The sequence below is a fragment of the Dasypus novemcinctus genome, chromosome 7 (assembly GCF_030445035.2).
Source record: "Dasypus novemcinctus isolate mDasNov1 chromosome 7, mDasNov1.1.hap2, whole genome shotgun sequence".
Taxonomy (NCBI): domain Eukaryota; kingdom Metazoa; phylum Chordata; class Mammalia; order Cingulata; family Dasypodidae; genus Dasypus; species Dasypus novemcinctus.
In genome coordinates this window covers 41578696-41606119 of record NC_080679.1, presented here as the reverse complement: position 1 = coordinate 41606119, position 27424 = coordinate 41578696, and the positions used below count along the sequence as shown (strand labels likewise).

General features: G+C 35.3%; 1 protein-coding gene across 26 annotated transcripts in view; it reads left to right on the top strand.

The window, feature by feature from the left end:
- The window catches only part of ABI2 (abl interactor 2), a 153579-nt gene that overhangs the window by 22217 nt on the left and 103938 nt on the right, over positions 1 to 27424 (top strand). For 15 of the 26 annotated variants that reach the window (XM_058300324.2, XM_058300316.2, XM_058300315.2 and 12 more), the window contains exons 2-4: positions 7832 to 7999; positions 17885 to 18061; positions 19559 to 19576. In XM_058300324.2, the coding sequence (XP_058156307.1) occupies positions 7832 to 7999; positions 17885 to 18061; positions 19559 to 19576 (363 nt within the window). The remainder of the gene's footprint in view (positions 1 to 7831; positions 8000 to 17884; positions 18062 to 19558; positions 19577 to 27424) is intronic. The other 11 variants (XM_058300336.2, XM_058300339.1, XM_004453610.3 and 8 more) reach the window with 1 other exon arrangement.

The window sequence follows — 27424 nt, the reverse complement described above, 5'->3', positions numbered from 1 at the left end:
ACTCTTTGCATTGGTGTGAAACATTTGTTACAAACTATGCAAGAGCATCGTCAAAATATTACTACCAACTATATTCTTTATCTTACATTTGGTGTATTTTTCCTCCAACCCATACCATTTTTTAAAATGTATTTTTGTTACAGATATTGTGAAATTGCAAAACAATCATACAGATGTGTAGATTTCCCATACAACTCCACACCCTGGTGGAACATTTGTTACAGATTATGAGATAATATCATCAGACTATTACCGCCAGTCATGGTCCATAGCATACATTTGGCAGACTTTTTCCATACACCTCCATTATCAACACAGTACAGCTTGGTATTGATGCAAGAATATTATAGTATTGCTGTTAACCACAGTCTACAGGTCACACCAGTTGTAGTTTTACCATTATTCGTAAGTTTTTAATGCTAAATGTTTTATGATATACTGTGACAGATTTATTTAATCCTTTCTCTAGACATTTGTATGATTCCCAATTATTTGTGAAAAAGGATGTTAACTGGGACTTTTCCTGTTGTGTTAGAGTTGTAGTTCTGATACCAAAGCTGAAAACATTAGGCAACAATTAACAAGTTACCTCCACATTTTAAGAAAAGTTTTTAGATCATTCATATAGGACTTGTTGAAAGATTAAACTACGTTTTTAACTCCCTACTGTATATCCATGAATATAAATGTATATATAAAAATATGAAAGTATATATGTGAATGCATGAAGATTTCTTATAAGAGTGTTTCAGAAGTGCTGTGCTTCTCCTTCATTTCCAGTTAAATCAGGGAGTTTTAAGGACATCACACAAAAATTTTTTTTTTTTTTTTTTTTTGCTAGAAGAGGGACTGACCTTTCACCCTCAGCTCGAGGCTTACTAATGTGTAGAAATACTTCCTTGAGCTCTGAAAAATAGAGTTCTTGGTAGAAGCTGACTCTGGTCTGAATTGGGGATAGTTTAAGAGTGGCATAGAGATATTTTAAAAGAATCTTGCCCAGAAAATTGCCTGCTGTGGTGAGGTGTGTAGTTTGTGAACTGAACCTAGAACCTTCCATGTGTGAGATGAGCGCCCAACCATCTGAGCAACCTCTAATCTCTGCTTGTTATGTCATCTGCTTTTTGTGGTATCTGCTGGTTGCAAAATCTGCTTGCATCCTTTAAGAGGAGGCATCAGAAACCGAACCTGGGACCTCCCATGTGGGAGGCAGGTGCCCAGTTGTTTGAGACGCATCTGCACCCATTGTTTGCTTGTTTTTTTACATGATAATACTTTTGGAGATGATAGTTGTCCTTCTTGATCATTACTTTATATATAAAAAACTTTCTCCATACACAATGTAAGGAGGGGACTAGCATTTATTGATATCTTCCATTGTGCCATGTTCTGTGCTAAATTCTAGGTGTATGTAATATCATTAATCCTTTCTTTTTCACTCTCTGAGATGACTGTCATTCCTTCATGTCTCTTCTTACATCCTCACACACTTCTACCTTCTCCATTCTCAGCTCATTACCCTGCCTCATACTTAGATTAAAACAGACTAGGAAGCGGATTTGGCCCAATGGATAGGGCGTCTGCCTCCCGCATGGGAGGTCCAAGGTTCAAACCCAGGGCCTCCTGACCCGTGTGATGAGCTGGCCCACGCTCAGTGCTGATGCACGCAAGGAGTGCCCTGCCATGCAGGGGTGTCCCCCGCGTAGGGGGAGCCCCCGCGCACAAGGAGTGCGCCCGGTAAGGAGAGCCGCCCAGTGCGAAAAAAGTGCAGCCTGCCCAGGAATGGCGCTTCACACACGGAGAGCTGACGCAGCAAGATGACACAACAATAAAATAAGACACAGATTCCTGGTGCTGCTGACAAGAATACAAGCGCACACAAGAACACACAGCGAATGGGCACACAAAGACAACTCGGGAGAGCGGGGAAGGGGAGAGAAATTAAAAAAAAAATTCTTAAGGGGAAACGGACTTTGGCCCAGTGGTTAGGGCGTCCGTCTACCATATGGGAGGTCCGCGGTTCAAACCCCGGGCCTCCTTGACCCATGTGGAGCTGGCCATGCGCAGTGCTGATGCGCGCAAGGAGTGCCTTGCCATGCAAGGGTGTCCCCTGCGTGGGGGAGCCCCACTCGCAAGGAGTGCGCCCGTGAGGAAAGCCGCCCAGCGTGAAAAGAAAGAGCAGCCTGCCCAGGAATGGCGCCGCCCACACTTCCTGTGCCACTGACGACAACAGAAGCGGACGAAGAAACAAGACGCAGCAAATAGACACCAAGAACAGACAACCAGGGGAGGGGGGGGGGGAATTAAATAAATAAATAAATCTTTAAAAAAAAAAATTCTTAAAAAAAAACCCAAAAAACCACTAGACTAGAAACTCCTTCATCTCTCCACTTTAAAATCTTTAACTTCCCCATATCTGTAGCAACTTTCTTCTTTTGTCTCTTTTCCATCCACAGAACTGTCCTTTTCTTGTCAAAAAGCTCCATTTGCACTCAGAGTTCATACTGCCTTTCTCAAATATTTTGTTCCTTTGATTCTTCAAACTCTCCTGTCCCACTGGATCATTCATCTCAGTATGTAAACACTCTAGTAATCTCCCATCTTAAACTTTTTTTTAGCCCTATTTTTTCCTATATTTCCATCTAGCTGGGGTCCTGTTTCTTTAATCTCCTATATGACCAGGTAATTTTCAAAGGATTATCAATGTGTGTTTTCTTCATATCTTAATTCATTCTAATTTAGTTTATACTCCACTCTCAACAAAAATTGCTTTTTTCAAATTCATCAAAAAATAAGACATTGTCAAAAACACTCACTGGATGTTTTTCTTACCAAATTTTCCTGTCCTTTCAGTAGCACTGAAATTGACCATGATTTCCTTTTTGAAACATTCTGTTCTCTTGGTTTCTATGACATTGTATCTCTTAGGTGTCCCCCTACCTTATTAGTCTTTTTTATTTTTTTATTTTTATTTTTTAAAGATTTATTTATTTATTTCTCTCCCCTCCCCCCATGCCCCAGTTGTCTGTTTCTGTGTCTATTTGCTGCGTCTTTTTCTTTGTCCGCTTCTGCTGTTTTCAGCGGCATGGGAATCTGTGTTTCTTTTTGTTGCGTCATCTTGCTGTGTCAGCTCTCTGTGTGTGCGGTGCCATTCCTGGGCAGACTGAACTTTATTTCACGCTAGGTGGCTCTCCTTACAGGGTGCACTCCTTGCACGTGGGGCTCCTCTATGCAGGGGATACCCCAGCATGGCAAGGCAGTCTTTGAGCACATCAGCACTGTGCATGGGCCAGCTCCACACAGGTCAAGGAGGCTGGGGTTTGAACCACGGACCTTGCATGTGGTAGACAGACGCCCTAACCACTGGGCCAAGTCCGCTTCCCTCATTAGTCTTTTTTAGAGTCCTTTACTTTCTCATCCCAACCTTTAAATGTTGGGGATTCTGAAGGACAGTTCCTAGTCATCATCTCTTTTCTCTATATTTTATGCCTCATTCATTCATTCATTCATTTTGCTTATCAACTCTTTTTTTAGTACCTACTTTGTATTGCATGCTTTTTTTCTAGATGTTGAGGATGCATTGATGCTTTGCATTTCCATGATTTTAAATACCATATATATTTCCCATTCATATCTAAGTTTCTTGAACCCAGACTTCTGTCCCAGCTAGGATCACATCTCCGTTTGGTTGTCTAACAGACAACTCAAATTCGGCACAGTAGCAGTAATGTTAAGTTTAATAGACTTAAGGATTTAGTCTTAAATTCTTATAAAAGAGGCTAGTCATGACTAGTAATCATAAAAGTATAATCTTACATGTACTTGTAAAAGTCTTCACTTTTGAGATTTTGCAGCCTTCTTTGTCAATTTTTCTGTGAGTTCTATCTTGTATCTTGTAGGTGACATGTACATGTGTAGTAAGCCATTTGCATTTCCTTCAGTACCTTCTTGATATGGCTAAGTCTGTGCCAACACCATGACGATTATGCTTCACTGGTAAATGAAAGTGTTTTTTATTGACTTTTTTTTCATGATCAGAAATGTAAAAAGTCAGTCATTGTTTGCTTATCTGGAAAGTGTCTTTATGCAAATGAGTTCAGTGTTACCAAACACCCTTTTCCTGTAGCTGTTGAAGGGCCTTAGAAAGCATTTTGTAGAAGTTAAAACTCTCTGTATTAGCCAAAAGAGATGCTGATGCTAAGTACCAGAAGTCTGTTGGCTTTTATAAAGGGTATTTATTTGGCATAGAAGCTTCAGTTATAAGGCCCTAAAGAGTCTAACCGTAAGAGGTACTTCCTCACCCAAAGTCTGTTAACACATTGTTGAAGCAAGATGGTGGACAGTGTCTGTGAGGGTACAACCTAACTTCTTCCTCTTAAGGATCGATCCATGGGCCTAACTTCATTTGACTTAAGTGGTAGGCTGGCCTAAGGCTTGCCTCTCTTCCTGGGGCTCATTTCTTTCTGGGCTCAGCTGCTCTGGTCTCTTCACAAGGTCAACTGTAGATTATCAGGCTTATCTTTCTTTCTGGGGCCACAGGATCCTTTGTATCTTCTCTGTGTATATTCTTTTGTGTTCTTGATTGAGCATCCGTTTATATCAGCCTACCAAGGGGGGTGGGGACACAACCCTTCATACCCTAATGATTTGGTCAAATCAAAGTTTTAATCTTAACATAGTTTAATCAAAGACACCTCAGCTGAATCTGATACAATCAAAGGGGTATCATGCCCAGAGAAACTGGTTTACAAACATAATATCTCTTTTTGGAATTCATAAATAATATCAAACTGCCACACTCGCGAAACATAAATTTAAAACATAAATTTAAAACTGTCTGTAAAGCATAGTTTCAGAAGAGCTCAATATTCTTGGATTGATTTTAGAGTGGGACCATCCTGAATTGCACATGCCAGTGACATTGATCCAGTAGCCCCCCCCAAAAAAGACTGAAAGTTTGAATTTTTCACATTAAAAACTTTTGATAACTAAATGATATGACATATAATGAATTCATGAAGTTCATCATAATTTGATCTCCCATTATCATAACCTGAAGGATATGGGTCTTAAAAAAAGATATTCCTACTCTGTCACCTTTTAATGTGTTTGTTTGCTATACATATGACATTTTAACCACATTAAAAATTAAGAGGAAAAAATTACTTTCATTATCCCAGCATTTTAACTGATTAAAAGTTTTCCCTTTCCCCATTCTTGTAATATGCGTATGTTTTTTCACAATTGTGCATTTTGTTCTTTGTAGTTTATTTATAAGTTTTTCTATGAAGATGAAAATATAATGAAGTAATATAATGAAATAAGCATAAATGTTACTTAATTTAATACAAGATTATTAGCATTTTTAGAGACTACATAATAGTCCTTCAGGTTTACTTTATTGTTGCACAGGTAGTTTTCTTTTGGGGAGGGGGACAAACTTAGGGCATATTTCTTAGTGCTTTCCTATTCAAGAACATCAGAATCTTGTACTTTTTGCCTTAAATAGATTCTGACAAGCTCAGAATTTTGTTTTCTAAAAAAAGGTATTTGGCATTCTTTTCATGTGCTTTCTTTTATCTGCCAAAGCAAGATGATCACAAACCAACCTTCAAGTAATACAAATAATATATTTAAAACTTTTTATGCTAATTGCTGGTTAAAAAATGATGTGTTATTTCTGTTACTTTTTTCCTCTCATTTGTGAACTTGAATGCTTTCCCATGTTCATGTCTGCCTTATATTCCTCTTTGGTGAGTTGTCTTTATCTAATTTGCTTTGCTATACTCTGGTATGACTCATTCTAATTTGAATGCCATACTGTGTTTTTTTTTTTTTGTAGACTCTGCATTCTCATTCAGGAGTATCCAAACAAATCATGAGAATATTCTTTCTTAGGCAATCATAATGCACAAATAGTAAGTTTTTGCCAAAAGAGCATGTGAACTACTAGAAATAGACCTTATAATATCTGCAGAATTGTTCATTAATTTCTATGATGCCTAAGATAAAGTGGCACTTTTTGAGTTTTATTAAAATACTTTGCATTTATTCAAAGTTTTATTGAATGCTTAAACAACTTTATAGGAAAAAATCTCAAACTTAGAATACCAGTTCTTTATTATGTTCTTATACTACCTTAATGAATTTACTTGGATTGACTTATCCATAGAGCAACTTCAACCCTTTAGAACTTTATCTAGAATTTAGAAATAACAAGAAAAGATCCTTGAGCCCAAAATAACTATTTCAGTAAGCATACAAGTGTGAAATGCTTTTCAGAAAGATTTAAGAAATTGTTTTGGAGTGAGTTAGTTCTGCTGTTAAAGTAGCTTGGGCCTAACACAGTTGAACCTCAAAGCAGTGCTGAATTTGCTTTGCATTTCTTGGTTATCCATTGATCGTGCCAGAGGATACAGGTTATATTATGCTAGCATATTAATTTTGTGATTTTGTAAATAAATTACTGTGGAAATAAAAAATGCAGAAATAAATTATTAGAATTACTGGTTCCAGAGAATGTCTGTGAACTCGTTTAGGAGACAGTGATAATCCTTAAAGTTATTCTTAAGTAGATGTCATCTTATACATCAAAAAGCAGAAAATTCATGGTTCTTGTTGGAATTATCTGCTTATATTATCCTAGTGTGAAAAATTTTGACAAATGTCTGCTAGAATAGAAGAATTGAGATTTTGTAGCCTTTAGATGTAAGATAGCCATGTTAAATTTTTAAAATAATTTTAATTTTATTGCTATAATTTATAAGCATAATTTTACTTTTATATGAATATATAATTTTAAGGGCAATATAATTTTTATGCCTTTTGTTTGCATCAGCAGTTAGGAAATTTAAAATAGATATGTCTGTCTTAAGTAGCTGCTATGGAACCTTAGAATGTGTTTTTGTTTTTGAAAGTGTCTTCAACCAACTTTAACTCCATTTCTTTTGTTAATTTGTGCTCCAATAAAACTGAAATTACTAAGGATTAGAATGGAAAAGAAATAAAAATCTAAGGCAGTGATTCTTAACTCTTTTCAAATTAAAATGGTATTATTTGATTATAATAATCTGTAATTGAAGAAATTGAGAAACTGACTTTTGTCCTAGTTGACGTAAAAGGTAGGTAGGTGAAAATTTTCTGGTTTAGAGGCTTGTGTACTTTGTACTTAACCACAGAATCTTTCTACAGAACTAGGACAAGAAGGTGATGTTTGGTAGATAGCAGCATAAAATATGTACCTTACCATTGCTTTGCTGTGTGACCTTGAAAATATCACTTAAGCTTTTGTTTTATTTTTGTAGTCTGTTTTTCAAGTAGGGCTTATAATACTTGGTAATGTATATTCTATAGTATACAACTTAAAATGCTTGGAAATAAAGGGCACTTTAATTTATTTATCATTATTATTGCTTTGACTGCTTTATAGCCACATTTCATATGGGAAGTGAAAGGAAAAGAGGAATTCAGAAAATCAGAAAATGTATGCTAGAATTTATGCATTCAAATAAATGGTACCTTTCTGAACAGTGACCTTAAAAATGTCTATACTTGTCTCAATTGCTGAGAATATCCATTGTATTTCATTTTTAAAATAATGACTTCAGGGGTATATTTGTATTTGTACAAAGATGTATCTGTTCAACATGAAAATATTAGTGAGCTCCATCAATAGTTCAGTCGTTGGATCTACCGGATGCTAAAATATGTTTTCAGAACATTTTTGACTGTCCGTGTAGACTTCAGCAACAGAATAGTTTTGATGAATATTTTTGTAAGTTAAATTGCTAGAAATTTCTTATCTTTGAATAAATAATTGATTGTTTTTTCCTAGTCAGCAGATAAGCAGCGAGCCCTAGAAGAAACCAAAGCCTACACCACCCAGTCCTTAGCAAGTGTTGCCTATCTGATAAACACCTTGGCCAACAATGTTCTACAGATGCTGGATATCCAGGCATCCCAGCTACGAAGAATGGAATCTTCAATCAATCATATTTCACAAGTGAGACCACACTGTTTTTCTGTTTTGCTTCGAAGAACACTTAATAATAAATACAGGCAGTCTATAATGCTGGAAGCCCTAAGTATGTGAGTGAACTCACACATATGATTTGGAAAATACAAACTTAATATTAGATTGTTTTCTGATTCTGTCTATTTAATTGAGTGTGTATCTTCTCTGTGACTTTGATAGGGAAGTAAGCTTTCAAGGGGTCTAGTATATAACTGAGATGTCGTCATGTTAAAATAAATCACCTTGAGGTGAAAGTTTTTGACTTGTTTCTTCCAAGTTTTATAAAATTTCACACTTCTTTATATTTTTAAAAAGATAAATATGATAGCTTGGTGGCTTGGCTTGTTTAATTTTTTTTTCATATTGACACAATCTGTTTATCTGGGGCGCTACTGTACCTCAACAATGGAAAAACCAAACTGACTAGCAAATCTTATGAAGTTATCTTTATATGAAATTTTAAAAATAAATGATGTACTTTTAAAAAACATTTAGTATATCTTTTTTAAAATTCCATATAAAATTTTTATATAAATCATGCTAGAGTGTGGATGTGGTTTGGTTCCCAGTGCCTCTTGAAAAAACAAAAACAAGCAAAACAAATGATAAAACCTACTCATGGAAGCTGATGTGACTCAGTGGTTGAGCACTGGATCCCTATATATGAGGTCCTGGGTTCAATCTCGGGCCCCCGGTACCTCAAAGAAAAAAAAAAAAAAGAGTCAAGCTCATGAAAATATAGCAAAGGGGGGAAAAATGGAAAAATAAACCCTTTCCCCACTACCCTAGCTTTTCACTTAATATTTTGGTGCATTTCCTTTCTTCCTGTAAATAATGTTTTAAATGCATAATATGCATAGCATCATCCAAGGCTCCCATATATCACCCTACCACAAATACCTTGCAGCAACTTGCATTTTTAAAACAATTAAAATGATAATCGTTTTGATATATCTGATTCTTTTGGAAGAGATATTTGAATTTTTTTTCTATTTTAGCACTCTTGTCATTAGAATAATTTGGTAGTATTAACACTCTTTTTAGACCTAAATGATTAGACCTCTTCTGGATTAAAAAGAAGTTTTAAATGTGCATGTTAATGTTTTTTAGTATATCTTTTTAAAAAAGATTTATTTATTTCCACCATTCCCCCCTCCCATTGTTTTGCGCTGTCTGCGCTCTGTGTCCATTTGCCCTGTGTTCTGTGTCTGCTTGTCTTCTCTTTAGTTGGCACTGGGAACCAATCCTAGGACCTTACAGAGTGGAGAGAGGCACTCAACCTCAGCTCCCTGGTCTGCTACGTCTCTTTTTTTTTGTCTTAATTTTTTTAATATTACATTAAAAAAATATGAGGTCCCCATATACCCCCCACCCCTCTCACCCCACTCCTCCCCCATAACAACAATCTCCTCCATCATCATGAGACATTCATTGCATTTGGTGAATACATCTCTGAGCACTGCTGCACCTCTTGGTCAGTGGTCCACATCATAGCCCACACTCTCCTATACATCTCTTATTGTCTCTCCTCTGTCCCTTTCTGTTGCATCATCTTGCTGCGCCAGCACTCCTGGGTAGGCCAGCACTCCTGCATGGGCCAGCACTTTGCGTGGTCCAGCTTGCCTTCACCAGGAGGCCCTGGAAATCAAACCCTGGGCTTCCCATATGGTAAACGGGAGCCCAATTGCTTGAGCCACATCCACTTCCCTGGAGTTCAGTATACTTCTGAAATTGACTCATGTGACCATTTTTGGTACTGTGAAGTTTGGGAAGTTTGAATAATTAAGTCAAATATAGTCCAAATAATTAAGTCAGATATGAGTGGTCTACTTTATATTTTTCTTGTTTGAAAATTATCTTACTTGAAGTAGATGTGGTTCAAGCATTTGGGTGCCTGCCTCCCACATGGTAGGTCCTGGTTTCAGTTCCCAGAAGATGAGCTGACAAACTAGGAGACAGATGAGGGAGTTATCTCATAGGGGAGGGGGGGCTTGGGAGATGATAAAATAAATAAAAATTATCTTACTGATTTAGTGGGATTTTTTTGGTTACTTAATCTTATTTAATCTTAAATATGAGTTTGTCACTTAAAGGTTTCTTCACATCCTAGCTATCACCGTGTCTGTAGACACTATCATTTTTTTGCTGCTTCTAATACGGTGTTGCTTAACTTAAAAAAAAAGGTGTCAGTGAGTTTTAATGAAATTGAAGTAACATTTAATCAGGAAAGACTTCCTGAAGGAAATAATCAGTGGTGTTTTTTTTTTTAAAGATTCATTTATTTATTTCCTTTTTCTCTTTCCCTCCCCTACCCTGCTGTTTTTGCTGTCTGTGTCCATTCGCTGTGTGATCTTCCGTATCTGTTTCTCTTTTTGTTTTCTCTTCTTGTCTTTCTCCTCTAGGATTCACCAGGATTTGATCCTGGGGATCTCTGATGTGAACAGTGGCTCCCCTGTCAATTGTGCCACCTCAGTTCCTGGTCTCTGCTGTGTTTCACCTTGACCCTCCCCTTTATCTCTCTCTTGTTGCATCATCATCTTGCTACATGACTCACTTGCGCGGGCACTGGCTCACTGTGCGGGTACTCGGCTTGCCACATGAGCACGCACATGGACCCTCGGCTCATTGCATGGGCACTGGCTTGCTACGTGGGCACTTACGTGGGCACTTGGCTTGCTGTGTAGGCACTTGCATGGGCACTTGGTTTGCCATGTGGGCACTCGGCTCTCCATGCAGGCACTGGCTCGCCGCACAGGCATGCTTTCTCTCTCCTTTTTCACCAGGAGGCCCAGGGATTGAATCTGGGTCCTCCCATCCGGTAGGTGGAGGCCTATCACTTGAGCCACCTCCGCTTCCATACAGTGGTATTTTAAATAATGAAATAGAGGAACTTGGTTTTCTGTAGAAGGAGGGAGATTGACAGATTGCTAATCTACTATAGAATTTAAAGGTGTGTTCTTTAGGATCTTAAAATTTCTACATGTTTGAAATCTTGACAAAAGACTCAAAAAAGAAAATAAGGAAAGTGCATATACAGAAGAAAAATTTTATATTAGAGTTCCTAAAAAGGAGGCACAACTTTTTATTAGTCTGTAGGAAAAATAGGAAACAGTGTGTTAGAGAATAAAAAAGAAAGCAAATGAAATGAAAGGCATCTATTATGTCTCTTTTCTATTTAGAATTTAGTAATTCTTTGGTAGAAAAGGATAGCAAACTCAAAGACGAAGGTGAATACATTTAGGGCTACCCTAGGTTTGTAAGTATATGTATTAAACTCAGTTAATGAGCGTAATTTCTTTTTGAGTATCAGATAAATTTAAAGTCACTGACTGTGGTATAATTACTGCTATCTTTTAAAACTATTCCAGTGGATTAAGTAGAAAACAGGAGATAAATGGATAGAGACTAGTATGTTAGGAATAACAGGAGAGCCAGAGCTGTAAAGCATACATTGAACCTTGTTTGTTTGGAGTTGAGTATCTGGGGGTAATACCTGGAGAGATGGGGAATTGGAATTCTAAAGCAGTTGTCAAGTTTATACAGAATATCTTAGTATGTTTGGATGAGGGACTGAGTAGAAGAAATGTGTTGATATAGGGGCTGTAATCTAAGAAGTAAGAGTAATTTATTTTTTATTTTATATATTTTGTAGTATTTGCTTCAAGGATTAAAATTTTTTCAATTATGTTGATGAATAGGTAAAGTTCTTTAAAAGTCAATTGAATATCAAAACTCTTTGCTCCTTAGACTAGATTATTCTATAGTGTAAGTGAAAAATACAAAACAAATAGTACCCTAACACAGGAATTGGCAAACTACTTTTTGTAAAGAGCCATGCAATAAATATTTTAGATTTTATGGGCCACATAGGACTCTCTCTCACATTTTATTCTTTGTGTGTATGCCTTTTCACAATTCTTTTTTTCAAAAAGTTAAAAACCATCCTTAGCTTGTGGGTCATATAAAATAGGCTTTGTGCAAGATTTGGCCTTTCAACCCTAGTTCCTTAACCCCTACTCTAAAATAAATATTTTTAAAAATTTTGATATTAAATTTTATTACGTTTTGTATTACTATTAAAAGTATTATTATACTTTTAAAGGGAGTCAGAGGGATCTTACCCTGAGACCAGATTTTTTTGTAACTTGAGCAAAAATACTAGACTCTGAAAATTTGTAGAGAGGGTTGGTTTGAAGAAGGAAAGAATAGGAGGTTCAGTGAGATTAAAGAAAAGATTACATGTTTATTGGAATGACAATAGGTGTCAAATCAAGAGATGTCAGGTTTGTCTGGGAGAGTTATTCAGGACCTGTAGATATTAAATATCTGAGGTACTTGGTTTCTTTTCCCATTGGTATCTTTTGTTTCCTGTCTCCTGGGTGAGAAAGTTATCACGTTTTGGCCTCCTGATACTCTAGCTTTTTTCCTCCATTTTAATGGAAATCAGCACTGGGTAGAATTGGAGGTGGGGGGAGGGTCAGGTATCTTGTATTTGCCCTCCCTCTTCTGCTAAATAGTGTGACATTTGACATCTTTAAACTTACATTTTCTCATCTATAAAATGATAGGGCTGAATAGATGATTTCTGAGCTGTCTTTCATCTTGAATTCTTTGTTTTTCAGTTATCCTCACAAATGAGCTTGATCATATTTGCTTCTTTTCTTCTGGCTCTGCAATCATGAACTTGAACCTTCCATCACACTAATGTAACTGAACTATCTCCCAAATCCCCCCAAATTTGAATCTGAATATGGAAATTCCATTGACTCTACCATGACATCAGGAAGAAATACTCCAACAACAACAACAAAACAATAACCTATTCTACTCTTTAAATGTCAAACATTTTAAAAAACAAGGTAGAATTGATTGGGAGTATTTAGTATCAAATACTTTGTGTATTAAAAAGACAATATAGAACTAAGTAGTATGTACACTAATTTACACCACACTCACCACATACATAAGGCAGTACTAGGATAGGTTCTTGATGTGGATTACTGTAGTTATTTTAGGAATGGTAAATTTTAGAGAAATGCCATCTCTAGCTTTGATGTTATCCTCTCAAGTTTTGGAAGCATATGATTTAAAAACGAATGGAAATTTATGATCTTGAAACTCATAGTAAGAGTTAAATTAACATTAAATTTTTTCAAGAATATATAATCAGAGCGAATATTTAATTTTACTGAATACTTGTATAAGCATACATAGCTACCTTTAAATAAGTCTAGCATTATGTATAAGGATGATTGCTATTGTTTACTGTCTTATTTTCTGTCCATTTTTTTTTAGTTAAAGAGTTACAGAATATTTTTCAAACTATAATCCTTGTAAAATCAAAATATTTTCCGGTCATTGGTTATCAACTTAAAAAAGCTAAACAGTCTGAACTTTCTGCTTCTAAGCCAGGTCTGTCTCTTCTCTCAGATATAAAAACAGTGGTATTGTCTATATTCAGTTCATCATGATTTAGAAATAAGATCAAGAGTGGTCAAAAGGCAACATAAATAGCTGCACCTCCCGCGCTTCCAGCATAAAGAACTGCTCCTCCTACCCTCCCAAGAGCAGACTAGAATTTATTGGGCCAGGCATCAAAGTAATTAAATTAGCACGTAACAAATAAAGCAGATAGAAAGACTGATTATAAAATAATACAGGAACGGAAGTAATTCTTTTCAAGAGTTAGGTACTAAAAGGCAGTAGAAAGTCTAAAAGAGATCTGAGGAACTCACCATGTAAGGTAATTAAAAAAAAAAAAAATTATAGCCTTGTTTAAAAGTTCCCACTTGTAAAATAAGGTAATACCACTGAAGGTTACCAGCATATAATTATGCATAGAATGTAGAATTTATACAGTTCCTATTTAATTTCATATATAGTTTTTATACCACCATAAAAAGTGAATAACTGAAAATTACCCAGTTAATAACTAATTTGCTTTATGGAAGATGCATAATTTGATGCATATTTGAAATTTAAATCATTAGATGCTTGTTTGAAACATTAGCTTATTAATAAAATTTTTGAGACATATTTAAAAACACACAACTTAGTTGAGTTAATCTACTGTAACTGTTTGATTGCAGATATTTTCCCACACTGATGGGCAGCTAACTGAGGTAGTGCTATCCAGTACAATCAACTCTCAATTTTCTGTGGTAATGGGAAACAACAATGCATGGATAAGCCTAAAACAAATACTTTATAGAGTTCCTTCCTGTCGTCTGCTGTGGCCTGAGCATGTGCTTGGGTCCATGTGGGAGGTGTGGGAGTGGGGCTCAGGCTTGCAGGGGAGCTGGGAATCAGTATGATTATCTAAGGTTATAAGAGGTACCCAAAGGAGCCTGGGTTTGGCACTGCGTGGCTGAAGTGTCATGGGGGAGCCTGCAGCATGCGAGACCAGCTTGGCAATAGCAGTGAGAAGACTGGATAACTAATAAGGAATTGTGGGAGAAGAGATGTACAAATCCTGCACAGTTTCAGTGATATTCCTTGTTATGTTATTTTGTTAACAGACTCTATAGCAAACAATAATAATAGTTTTAATAGCAGTGTACTTAAATTAGTTTTGGACTTTATTGTTTGCTAGCTAAGCACATTTTTTACTTGCCACAGGTGAGTGCTGTTATTGAGGTCCATTCTAAATAAGACTAAGTTTACATCATATAACTAGTAACCTTAAAAACCCAGGATACATTTGAAAAAGATTTTCTTACTATTAAAATCAATATTAATTACTGTTAGTATCAATATTGAATTTGTGCTTTCAAAATTTAACAATGCATTTAGCATTGTAACATCAAAGACTATAATGAAGGCAAAGGCAGTGATGATTATTGAAGGCTATGAATCTGATTTAGGAATAACATACATATATATATTTTTAATTGTTTTGGGGAGCAGATGTAGCCCAAGTAATTGAGAGCATGCTTCCCATGTACGAGTTCCTGGGTTTGATCCCTGGTACCTTCTAAAAACAAAAAACAAACAAGCAAACAAAAGAAAAAACCAACTTGGGGGAGCCAATGTAGCTCAGTGGTTGACTGTCAGCTTTCCACATGGAGGTCCTGGTTTCAATCCCTGGCCCCAGTACCTAAAAAAAAATTTTTTTTTTATTCTAGGTTTACTAAAGTACTTTTTAAATTGAGGATTGTGAGTTGATTGTTGAAGCTGGGTGACAGTATGTGGGGGGCTGTTCATTATATTATTCTATCTAATTTGAATATGTTAATTTATATTTTAAGGAAATGCTTTAAAAAATTTTAGTGAGTGATTACTGGAAACTTCAGAATCTTTTGGACCAAACTTTCCTCTCTTTATATACAAAATGGATTAATTGCTTACATCAAAATACTCAAATTCTAAACTAAAGCTATTGCATTAATGACATCAAATATCTATACTTATTCACTGGAGATCTTAATCTTGAGACAATTCTTATGAAAAGATATATATATATCTTTTGTTGTTGATAATGCTTTGTTTTAGGAGGTACCGGAGATTGAACCCAGAACCTCTTACATGGAAAGCAGCTGCTAAACCACTGAGCTACACCTTTTCCCAATGTAAAGTTTTGAAACAATTGATATTTGAGAGTAACAATGTAAGTTCATTAGTCTTTCCCCTAGATTGTTGGTTCTCAACTCAGACAATTTGGCCTCCAAGAAGACAATGACAATATGCATTTTTGGTTATCCTGACTTGGGGGTTGGAGGTGATACAGGTATCTGCTGGGTAGAGAGGCCAGGGATACTTCTCTACATCCTACAGTACACAGGACAGCCCCTCCACAAAAAAGAATTAGTGCCACTTTTGAGAAACTCTGTTCTAGTTTTTCCAGGATGCATGCAATCTTTTAGCATAGACAACCAGAAATATAATATAGCCAAACTAAATTACTTCATAAAAGATGCCTTCAGTTTTTACTGATAATAAGAGGCAACAGAATCACTTTATTCCACGTAATTACTTCAGCAGATTTCTCTATGAGTTCTGGGAAAATTGTTATCTTACTGATTAAGGAGTGTTATTTCCTTGCAGCTCATTATGTTTCTTATTTGCTGCCTTTTTCGGAAATCTTAGGGACCAAATCTCTATTAATAGGAACTGCCTTTTATTTAGGCTTAAAATTCTGTTACCTTTTTCTTTGCTAAATTGGTCTTCCTCTTATCCTTACTGTAGTGGTCTATTTATTTGGGCTGTGTGTGTGTGTGTGTGTATGGAGAGAACATATAAGTAATATATAATTGTCCCCAGATCTCCAGACCATGTCAAAACTCTGTATAATCAAATTACAGATTTCTAATTTGGGTTTTAGTGCTTTTTAAAAAAAGTATCATTTTTTGCAAGGAAACGTTTCTGTCAGCACAGTTCTTAAATTCCCTAACATGCACAAAAAAAGTTCAGAGACAGTTTTTGTCTTAAAAAGAAATACTTAAATGATAATGTTATATTGGTCAGTCTTTAATTTATATTGATTTAAATTTTTATTCTGAAATTTATAGATTATATAATCTCTTGGTTGTAGTGAAATAAGGGGGCTTTGAATTTGTTTCAAGTTTCCTTTAAACTATAGGCAGTTTAGAAGGATAAACAAACTGTTTTCTCATTTCTTAAAGCGGTATTTAATAATGTCATGATGGCTATTTTTACTTTCCATTATAATTACCTAGTTCTTTTAGAAAGGGGTAGTTAAAATTGGACTGGGGAGGGGTTAGCAAAAAAGTGTCTATTAATTGCTACTTGAGCCAGAAATGGTGGTAAGAGATGCGAACACATTTTAGTGAACTGTTTTTTGAACTTTTTTGTCCGTAACTCATGGTAAAAACTACATTTCATATTACATTCAGTAGGTAATTCATATTTTTATTTTTATACTTAGGTGTTTGAACAAAATATACCTGGGTGTACATACAGTTTGCTATTTCTGTTCAATTTCATTTAAAATAATTACAGGTCATATCTATCCCATTAAATTGCAATGTACAGTTTGAAAAAGGTTTTTTTGGTGTTTTTTTTTTTTTTTTCAATTACTGGCCTAAGTTTGTAGATAAATTCACCCTGCTGTTAGCAAACAGAATACTTTGAGTAAAAACACATTGCCATTCTGGATTAAATTACAATGTGAGCATTTAATAAATCTAAATAAATAATGAAATATTTTACAAACATGGTTGAAACCATCAGTTTTTCTCTCAAAAATGACTCTCATTTTTAACACTGAATTTATATTTTAGCCCCTTCCCCTTTTTGATGAAAAGGTATTTAATAGAAATAGTACTATAGATCATTTTTAAATATCACCGGATTAATCACTGGGGCTTTCTTAATTATTAGATTTGGTTATATCTTAAGGGAGAGGGAAAAAATAGTATACTTTAACCTAGAAATTGGCAACTTTTGCTTAAAAGGCCAGTTAGTAAATATTTTAGGCTTTGTAGCCCTTAAGGTCTCTGTTGCAACTGTTCATCTCTGCCTTTGTAACACAAAAGTAACTTAGTGTAAGTAAAAGAGCATGACTGTTTTCTAATAAAACTTCATTTATGGATGCTGAAATTTAGATTTCATATAGTTTACACATGCTATGAAATTCCTTTTTTCTTTTCAGTCATTGAAAATGGGAAAACCACTCTTAGCTTGTGGACTGTAAAAAAAAAAAAACATATGGGGGCCAGATTTGGCTTGTGCTCCATGGTTTGCCAACTTCTGCTTTAACTTAATGCAGAAAGTCAGTAATTCAAAAAGGAGAAAATTTAGCAATTATAGTTGATAGTATGAATGGTGATGCTAAATCTCTACATTAATATTTTGATTTTTTTAATGTTAGAGAGCTGTACATTTTTGGTATTGTGTCTATATTGTATTTTTCAGACTGTTGATATTCATAAAGAGAAAGTTGCAAGAAGAGAAATTGGTATTTTGACTACCAATAAAAACACTTCAAGGACACATAAGATTATTGCTCCAGCCAATCTTGAACGGCCAGTTCGTTATATTAGAAAACCGATTGACTATACAATTTTAGATGATATTGGACATGGAGTAAAGGTAGGTATAATTTTTGTCAAGCTTTTAAAAATAACCCATAATGGAACTAATTCTTCAGAAAATTACGCTTTTATCTTTCTTCCATAGAGCACCAAATTGTGGGTCTGAAGATTGCTACTATGACTGTTTTATCCCTCTAGTTTTTTCATATTTGAATGAATTGTATTGGCTTAATCAGTTTTGATAATATCTCATGTAGATCTTTGTAAATAAGTATGTTGTAATCTTTATAATCTCTTAATGATTTAACTTAACTGATTTAAAAGATATTTAGTATGCTACTAAAGTTTTTAACCTTATCTGAAAAATTTATCAGCAGATTTTTGGCATTAGTTTCAGAAACAGCATATATAAGTAAACAAGTACGTAGAATTTTTCTAAAAGGATTTTACCAACTTTTGGGGGTAAGACTAGTGTAGATAAAAGTAATACATGAATTAATATTCCCGCTGCTTTTGAGTATATAGCCATTATATATTTTGGCTAGCTTTTAAAATATATTTGAGTGCCTATTACATATATAAAGTACCATAATCAAAACTGTGAGGCATATAAATTTCATTTAAATTGGTGTTTGTACTTAACACAGCTAAGTATTGAGTTATTTAAAATTTGTATATGCTCAATATTTGAAAGATGATTTATCCAATGTGACTTTGTGTAAATATATATATCCCTGTAAGTGAAATTTAGCACACTGTACTGTTAATGCTTTGATTTATTTTTAATAGTGTACTTAAATAAAAAATACATCCCACACTGCTATGGTTGAAAAATCAGTTGAAATCTAATTTTAATGTAGAGCTAGGTAAAAGAAAATGTACAGTGTACATTTGCATTTGAAATCTCTTATTCTTCCTCAGTTTTGATATAAGCACTATTATCTTAAATTTTATATTTAATTTTATAATTGATACTTACATGCATTTAGATTGCTGAACTAATTAGAGCATGTTAAAATAGGATGTGTAATTGGATGATCATTAATAAAGGAAATTTATTCTAATTTAATCTCAAAAGATTTTCTGCTAATAGAAATGTTAGGGTACTGTCAAGATCTAATGCGAAAAAGGCACTTGGAAAATGAAACATCATATTTGTGCTTGCTTGTTTGTATAATAAAAAGGAGATTCCCCTCCCCCCCCCTTTCTTATTTAATCCTCAGAGTAAAATGTTATTCTTTGGGACTCTGTTGTCCCTTCACTTTTTGGACTTTTAACATTTAGGAATGACTAATTTGAAATTAAATTTTTGGATAAAACAGTGTCTTATATAATTTCATCCAAAAACAAAAAACAAAAAAACAAACTCTGTCATGACACATTCTGCTTTAACCACTCTTTCTATAATCTATTGAAACATTATTTTGTTAATGCTGATTGCTTAACTTGTTTTTTCTTTGTTTTATTTTTCTTTCTCTTCACATCCTGAAGTTTCAACTAACCTTTCAATGCTTTTTTTCCTTACCTCTTTTATTTGCTCCATTTATGCATTAAGTGGTTGCTTAGATTTAAGGTAAGAGATTCCAGGGCTGGATTTCCATTCTTTGTTCTTATGTAGAATATTACATATGGGGAGTGCGGAGATATTTGGTACTAGATTTTTAAAAACCAACAATTGATTACTCTTATTTTATTTTTGTCATGCAATTTTATGGTGTCTTCATGGTCCATGAAGGCAGGTATTTTTGTCTGTTCATTGTTATATCCTTTGTACCTAGAACACTACCTTATATCCATTAGGTATTCACTAAATATTTGTTGAATGAATGGTTACTTTGCAATGTTTATATATTTTGTGAAACTGAAAAGTAAGTTACCCTATTATAAAATCTTGTTATGAATTAAAATTAGTTGGATTCTTGTAAATGTAGAAATTTGGTATGGACTGGAGAGCCAACTAATGTGCTTCTTTAACCCTCCCCCTGTGTAATAGCCTTTTATTCTATAAATGGTGTGCTTTATTATATATTATGTGGCTAGTATGTCATTATCTCTTGACTCTTAAGTAATATAAAGAACAAGAAGCAAAAAATGTTCGGTGTTAAAGTTGCAGTATCACACAATTTTCAAAGTCTTTTTTCCCCCCAAATTGCTGTATAAAATATATATTTCAGTATAAACTTCCTTTACAAGTTTTTTAAGCAGAGAATTAACTAGATGTGTAAAGCATCAAAAACTACTGGTAGTGTTTAACAAAACACAAGTTAGGAATTAGATTTCTTTTTGTGTTTTTTTTCTTTTTCTTTTTAAGTTTAGTAGATTTTATTTAAGGAATACAATTCAACTTAATTAATTTGAACTTTTCTGATCTAAAATCTAAAACTCATATAGCTCTGGAAAGTTTAGGTAATATGCAAGAGTAGAGAGGGAATATTGAAACTCCTTAAGAGAACAAATTATTTTGAAGCTCTCTACACATAAAAAGCATGTAATAATTATTGAACACCTAATGAATATTAGAAGTCTTCAGTTCTTCCTAACTGTGTTCTACATATTAATTATTTTGAAAGAATCCTTATTTGGCAAATCAGTCGCTTTAGTTCAAGCAAATTATTTGTGCATATGTTTTCCTTTTGCTGATAAGAGGTGAGCTGCCTGAGAGTATTCCTTGGCTTTTTCAGCCCTGTATTTTCCTTCTTTTGTTTTTAAAGAAGCTTTAGATTACATAAAGGTTACATCGAAAATATAAGGGATTCCCATATAGCTCACACCGTCCCCCTCCTCCTCCCCCTCCTGCACTATCCCCCATTAACATCTTTCCTTAGTGTGGACATTTGTTACAATTGATGAACACATATTGAAGCATTGCTGCTAACCATGGCCTATAGTTTACATTATTGTTTACACTTTGCACTGCACAATTTTATAGATTTTCGCAAAATGTATAATGGCTTGTATCCATCATTAAAATATCATGCAGAATAATTCCAATGCCCCCCAAATGCCCCATGTTACACCTATTCTTCCCTCTCCTTCCCCTCAGAACCTCTGGTGACTACTGCCTTTATTGATGTTATAAGTTCTATTACTAAAATAATAATAAGTCTACTTTAGTCCAATATTGCATTCCCCCTTAATGTTTGTTCATTCCTCAATTTTGAGTATTTGGAGATGGTAATGGCCACTCTGTTTCTGATTGAGAGAAGGCTTAGATCCCATGGGGCACATGGATGGAACTGTCTTGCTTGCAGTTGTAGATACTCTTTGTTTTTTTGGGGGATGTGCATTATCCATCATCATCCTTTTGCTAGTTGTCCTGGGTGAGTCCAGTAAACTGGGGAGTAAAGTGTTGGCTGCAACTCTGGTGAGATCCAGGGCTCACCGACATATGAATAGCTGAAAGATTTAAGTCTCTGAGATACATGCTTAACATGAATAATGCTAATTATGGGTTCAAAGAAAAGGGGCATAAGAACCATGTGTAGGAAAATTATAAATGAGGCCAACTCCTAGGCATTGGGGATCCTCCCCAGTGTTATCATATATTCCAAGGGAAGGTCCACTGACAGGGTGCTGAATTCCTGGGGTTGTCTGCCCTGCCTGTTGCATCTAGATGTCTCTAGAGCCCTTAGGAGCCTCTGTGCTTGAGGCTTGTTTACTGTGGCAGTCAGTGAGATTCTTCTGAGATGTGCATAAGGGTAACCTCTGTAATGACCTCCTGACTCACTTTGAAATCTCTTAGCCATAAAAATTTATTTGTATTTACCGTTTCCCTCTTTTGGTCAAGATATTTTTCCAGGTGTATTGCTAGTTGGTGCTTGGTAATAATCCCTCTGTACCAGGGAGGTTCATCCCCAGGAATCATGTCCCATGCTGGGGAAAGGTAGTGAGTTTATGTGCTCATTGTGGCTTAGAAAGAAGTTACATTTGAAAAACAAGGAGGCTTTCAGGAGGTAACTCTTAGGCAATATATAATAGTAGAATAAGTCTCAATTTCACAAGAACAAGGTTCATAAGTACAAGCGTAAGTATCAAGGGCCTGGCGTATTTGTCTGTCCTCCTCTAGGCACTGCTTATGTACTGTAGGAATTCTTACTTCTCTATTAAAGAATGTAGCAGCACTCCCCAGGATGGAAATTCACTATACTTTCAGTTATTGTGTGGGTCTCCACCCACTGATACAACTCGCCATGACCACTTGAATACATTCTCATTCCATAGAAGCATGCCTCAGATGCACCCCTCCTCACACTGAAACCCCATACCAGTAATCCTCCCCACCATATTTATAACCTTTCTACTATCCAAAAATCTCTCCAAAAGCAATCCAAATAAATAAATAAAAATAATAAAAAATAAAAGTTTTTTTTTTGCATTGTGTCTTCCATCATTGTAAGGTCTCTTATCTTTTATGTACAGTGACAATTTCTTCTGTATGTCCCCCCAGTATCTTGTTTTTTCACTTTATTTTCAAAGAAGTTTTAGGTTACAGAAAAGTCATATAGGAAATATAGGAGATTCCCATATACCCCACCTCTTGCCCTCTCTCACATTTTGCATATTAATAACATCTTACATGAGTATGATACATTTGTTGCAATTGATGAACAAATATTGAAACATTCCTGCTAACCATCAGCAATGGTTTGCATTGTGGTTTGCATTTGTGCTGTACACTTTTGTCCGATTCTGACCTGTATCCATAATGACCTGTATCCATCATTGCAAGATCATGCAGAACAAATCCAGTGCCCTAAAAATGCCCTATGCTGCATCTGTTCTTCTCTCCCCCTCCCCTTTTGTTTGTTTGTTTTTTTTCCTAGTAACATTTCAATGTTTTGGAGGATTAATGGTAAAAGAAATTCAACTATAATATATTCAAGAACCTTATCATATATAATCTTTTAAAAAAATTTTAATTTAATTTTTTTGTCCTTATTTTTTTAATATTACATTAAAAAAATATGAGGTCCCCATATACCCCCCCACCCCCCTCACCCCACTCCTCCCCCCATAGCAACAATCTCATCCATCATCATGAGACATTCATTGCATTTGGTGAATACATCTCTGAGCACCGCTGCACCTCACGGTCAGTGGTCCACATCATAACCCACACTCTCCCATGTTTCACCCAGTGGGCCATGGGAAGACATACAATGTCCAGTAACTGCCCCTGCAGCATCACCCAGAACAACTCCAAGTCCCAAAAACACCTCCACATCTCATCTCTTCCTCCCATTCCCCACACCCAGCAGCCACCATGGCCACTTTCTCCACACCAATGCCACATTTTCTTCAATTACTAATCATTATAGTTCATGAATAGAATATCAGTAAGTCCACTCTAATCCATATTCTATTCCTCCATCCTGTGGACCTTGGAATAGTTGTGTCCACTCCACATCTATATCAAGAGGGGGGCTTAGATTCCACATGGATGCTGATGCAATCCTCCTGCTTTCAGTTGTAGGCACTGTTGGCTCCATGGTGTGGTGGTTGACCTTCTTCAAAAATAGAATCTTAATATAACTACATTCACTACACTTAGCATGTATTTTCTCTTTGTTCTTTTTTTCTTAGATAAATTTTTATAAAAGAAAATGTATGTATATATAGTCTTCACCTGATAGTCTAAGAAATATCCATGTTAACACAACAACATGAAACATCAAAACTCTGACAGCTAACTTTTTTCATTTTAAACTTTTAAATTTTGTAATGAATAAATAATACAAACCCCATACAGAGTACTCCCAACATATCCCTATCCTTCCAGATAGATCTACAGTATAACATTTTGCCACATTTGCCATGTCACTCTATCCATTCGTCTATCAGTCCATCAGTTATGCTCCTTGAAAACTTACTACTTCCATATAACTTTAAGAAAAATGATATTAGCTTATGCTACTACCTTAAGTGCAGTTATCAAGTTATTTAACATTGATGTAAAGCTTGTAGTTGGTAGTCCAATTTTTTCATATGTTCTAATAATGTCCTTTTGAGCCATCTTTCCTCCCTTGTAATATCCTATCCAGAAACATTTATTGCCTTTACTTGTCATTGTCTCTTTAGTTGCTCTTTTTTTCCCCTATTGTGAGAATATATATACAGAATAAACTTTCCCAAAGCAACCACTCCAAGCATACCACTCTCACTTTCCATTACTAAAATTTTCCCATCTCCCTAAACAGAAACTCTATACCCATTTCATTAACTCCCCATTCCCCTTCCCCCACCCCTGGCAACCTGTACTCCTAATTTCTATCTCTGTGAGCTTACATATTCTCTAGTATTCTCTTTGTAGTTACCTTGGGGCTTAAATTCTAAATCTGCAACCATCTCATTTGCTCTGATACCAAATTAACTTAATAATATACACCATCTTGGGGAGTGGGTATAGCTCCATGGTTGAGCACTTGCTTCCCATGTATGAGGTCCCATGTTTGATCCTCAGTACCTCCTAAAAAGAAATAGTATACACAATTTATGTTCACATGTCCCTCTGTCCCCCAGCCTTTTATGTAGTTCTTGTCAAAAAATTACATGCTTATACATTTTAATTTTAAAAAACCACTGATTTCTCATTCATTTTATGCATTTGCCTTTTAGATCCTGTAGGAAATAAAAAGTGGAGTTAAAACTAAAAATCAAATAATCCTGGCATTTATATCTATCCCTGTTGTCTCTTATGGAGATTTTTATTTTTACATGTAGCTTCAATATATTGTCTGTTCTTTCCTTTCACCATGTAGAACTCCCTTTAGCATCTCTAGTGGTGATGAACTCCCTTAGCTTTTGTTTATCTGGAAGTGTCTTATACTCCCTCTTGAGGTCAGGGCCCAGGGATTTAACCTGAGACCTTGTATGTGAGAAGCCGGTGCTCAACCACTGAGCAACATTGGCTTCCCTGAGTTGTTTTTTGTTCGTTTTTGTTTTTCCTTTTTTTTAGAAGGTACCAGGAACCAAACACAGGACCTCCCATGTGGGAAGCAGACGCTAAACTACTTGAGCCACATCTTCTCTTCTCCCTCACTTTTTAAAGACAAGTTTTCCAGACAGAGACCTGGTTTGCGGTTTTTTCTTTCAGTACTTAGCATATGTCATCCAACTGACTCTTGCCTCCATTATTTCCTGTGAGAAATTGGCACTTAGTCTTATTGAGGTTTCCTTGTACATGGCATGTTGCTTCTTTCTTGTGGTTTTCAGAATTCTCTATCTTTGCCATTTGGCAGTTAGATTATAATATGCTATGGTATGGATCTATTTGGGTTTATGCTTTTTTGAATTTGTCATCTTGAATGTGTATATTCATATATCTTGCTGAATCTGGGAAGTTTTCAATTGTTACTATTTTTAAAAATATTCTCTTTGCCCCTTGTGCTTCTGGGATTCTTACAGTACATATATATTGGCACCCTTCATGATATTCCACAGGTTCCCAAAGCTCTATTCAATTTTCTTTCTTCATTCTTCTTTCTTCTCTTCAGACTGTATGTTTCCAATTCTCTTTTCTTCAAGTTTACACTTTCTTATGCCAGTTCCAGTCTGCATTTGAACCCCTCTAGGGAATTTTAAATTTTTGTTATTGTGGTCTTCAGCTCTCTTTGGTTCCTTTTCATAACTTCCATCTGTTTTTTAATATTCTGTTTATGTTCATCTATCATTTTACTGATTTTCTTGAGTTCTTTGTGTTTTCCTTTAGCTCTTTGAGCATGTTTAGGACAATTTTTTAAGACTTCATCTGGTATGTCCCAGGTCTGTTCTTCATCATTGGTTGTTTCTAATCCTTTAATTGTCTTCTTTCCCTGGGCCGATCACTTCTTGTTTCTTTGTTTTGTAATCTTTTGCTGAAACTTGGACAGTTGGATATTTTAAGATGTTATTGCTGGTGGTAACACACAGCCTCTTGCTACTAAATCCCTAGAAAAGAGTAAGGAATTGAGCATCTGAGTGAACTTCATTCTAATCAGATGCCTAGACATCAGCAAAAAATTTTGAGCCATACTAAGAAAATAGAAGACATGGCCCAAGAAAAGGAATATATCAAAGCCCCAGAAGAGACACAGAATTTGAGAGAATTAATCAGTGAAATGCGCACAAATGTCCAAAATCAAATTAATAAGTTGAAAGACATTATGGTTAAAGAGATAAATGAAACCAGAAAGACATAGAGCAAGCACAAGGAAGAATTTGAAATCCTGAATCGAAAAATAACAGAGCTCATGGGAATGAAAGAAATAGTAGGTGAGATAAAAAAAAACACATTAGAGATATACAACAGCACACTTGAAATGATAGAAGAAAGAATAAGTGATACCGAAGACAGAACAGCTAAAATTGAAGAGAGAAAAGAATGAGAAAAAATGAGCAGGGGTTCAGAGAGTTGAATGACAACAGGAAATGCAGCGACATACATGTCATGGGAGTTCCAGAAGGAGAAGAGAGGGGCAAAGAGGCAGAAAGAGTACTTAAGGAAATAATAACTGAAGATTTCCCAACTCTTATGAAAGAAATGAACTTACGTGTCCAAGAAGCACACTGTACCCCAAACAGAATAAATCTGAATAGACCTGCTCCAAGACACATACTACTCATAATGACAGATGTCACCGATAAAGAGAAAATTCTCAGAGCAGCAAGGGAGAAGCAAACCATCATGTACAAGGGATGTCAATTAAGACTTAGCCCAAATTTCTCTTCAGAAACCATGGAGGTGAGAAGACAGTGGTATGATACAATTACGATACTGAAAGAGAAAAACTGTCAGCTGAGAATTCTTTATCCAACAAAATTGTCTTTCAAATATGAAGGTGAGTATAAAATATTTGCAAACAAAGAGTTTGCAACAAAGAATCCAACTTTGCAGGAAATATTAAAGGAAGCCTTAGAACATGAAAGAAAGAGACAGGAGAGAGAGGCTTGGAGGAGAGTATAGAAGAAAGAATAGCAGAAAGGATAACCTACAGAGTAAAGAGACAAAAATATGATATGACATATGAAAACCAGAGAATAAAATGGTAGAAGTAAATAGAGTATTTACAATAATATCATTGAATGTGAATGGATTAAACTCCTCAATCAAAAGATACAGGCTGACAGAATGGATAAAAAGTATAAGCCATTCCTATGCTGCTTATAAGAGACTCAATCTAGACCCAGGGATATAAAATGGCTTAAAGTGAAAGGTTGGAAAAAGATACTTCATGAGAGCAGTAACCAGAAAAGAGCAGGATAGCTATATTAATATCAGACAAAACAGACTTTAAATGCAAAAAAGTTCTAAGATACAGAAGGCCATTAAATCTTAATAAACGGGGCAAACCATCAGGAAGATATAGCAGCCATAAATATCTACGAACCTTACCAGGGTTCCCCAAAATACATGAGACAAACTGGCAAAACCGAAGGGAGAAAT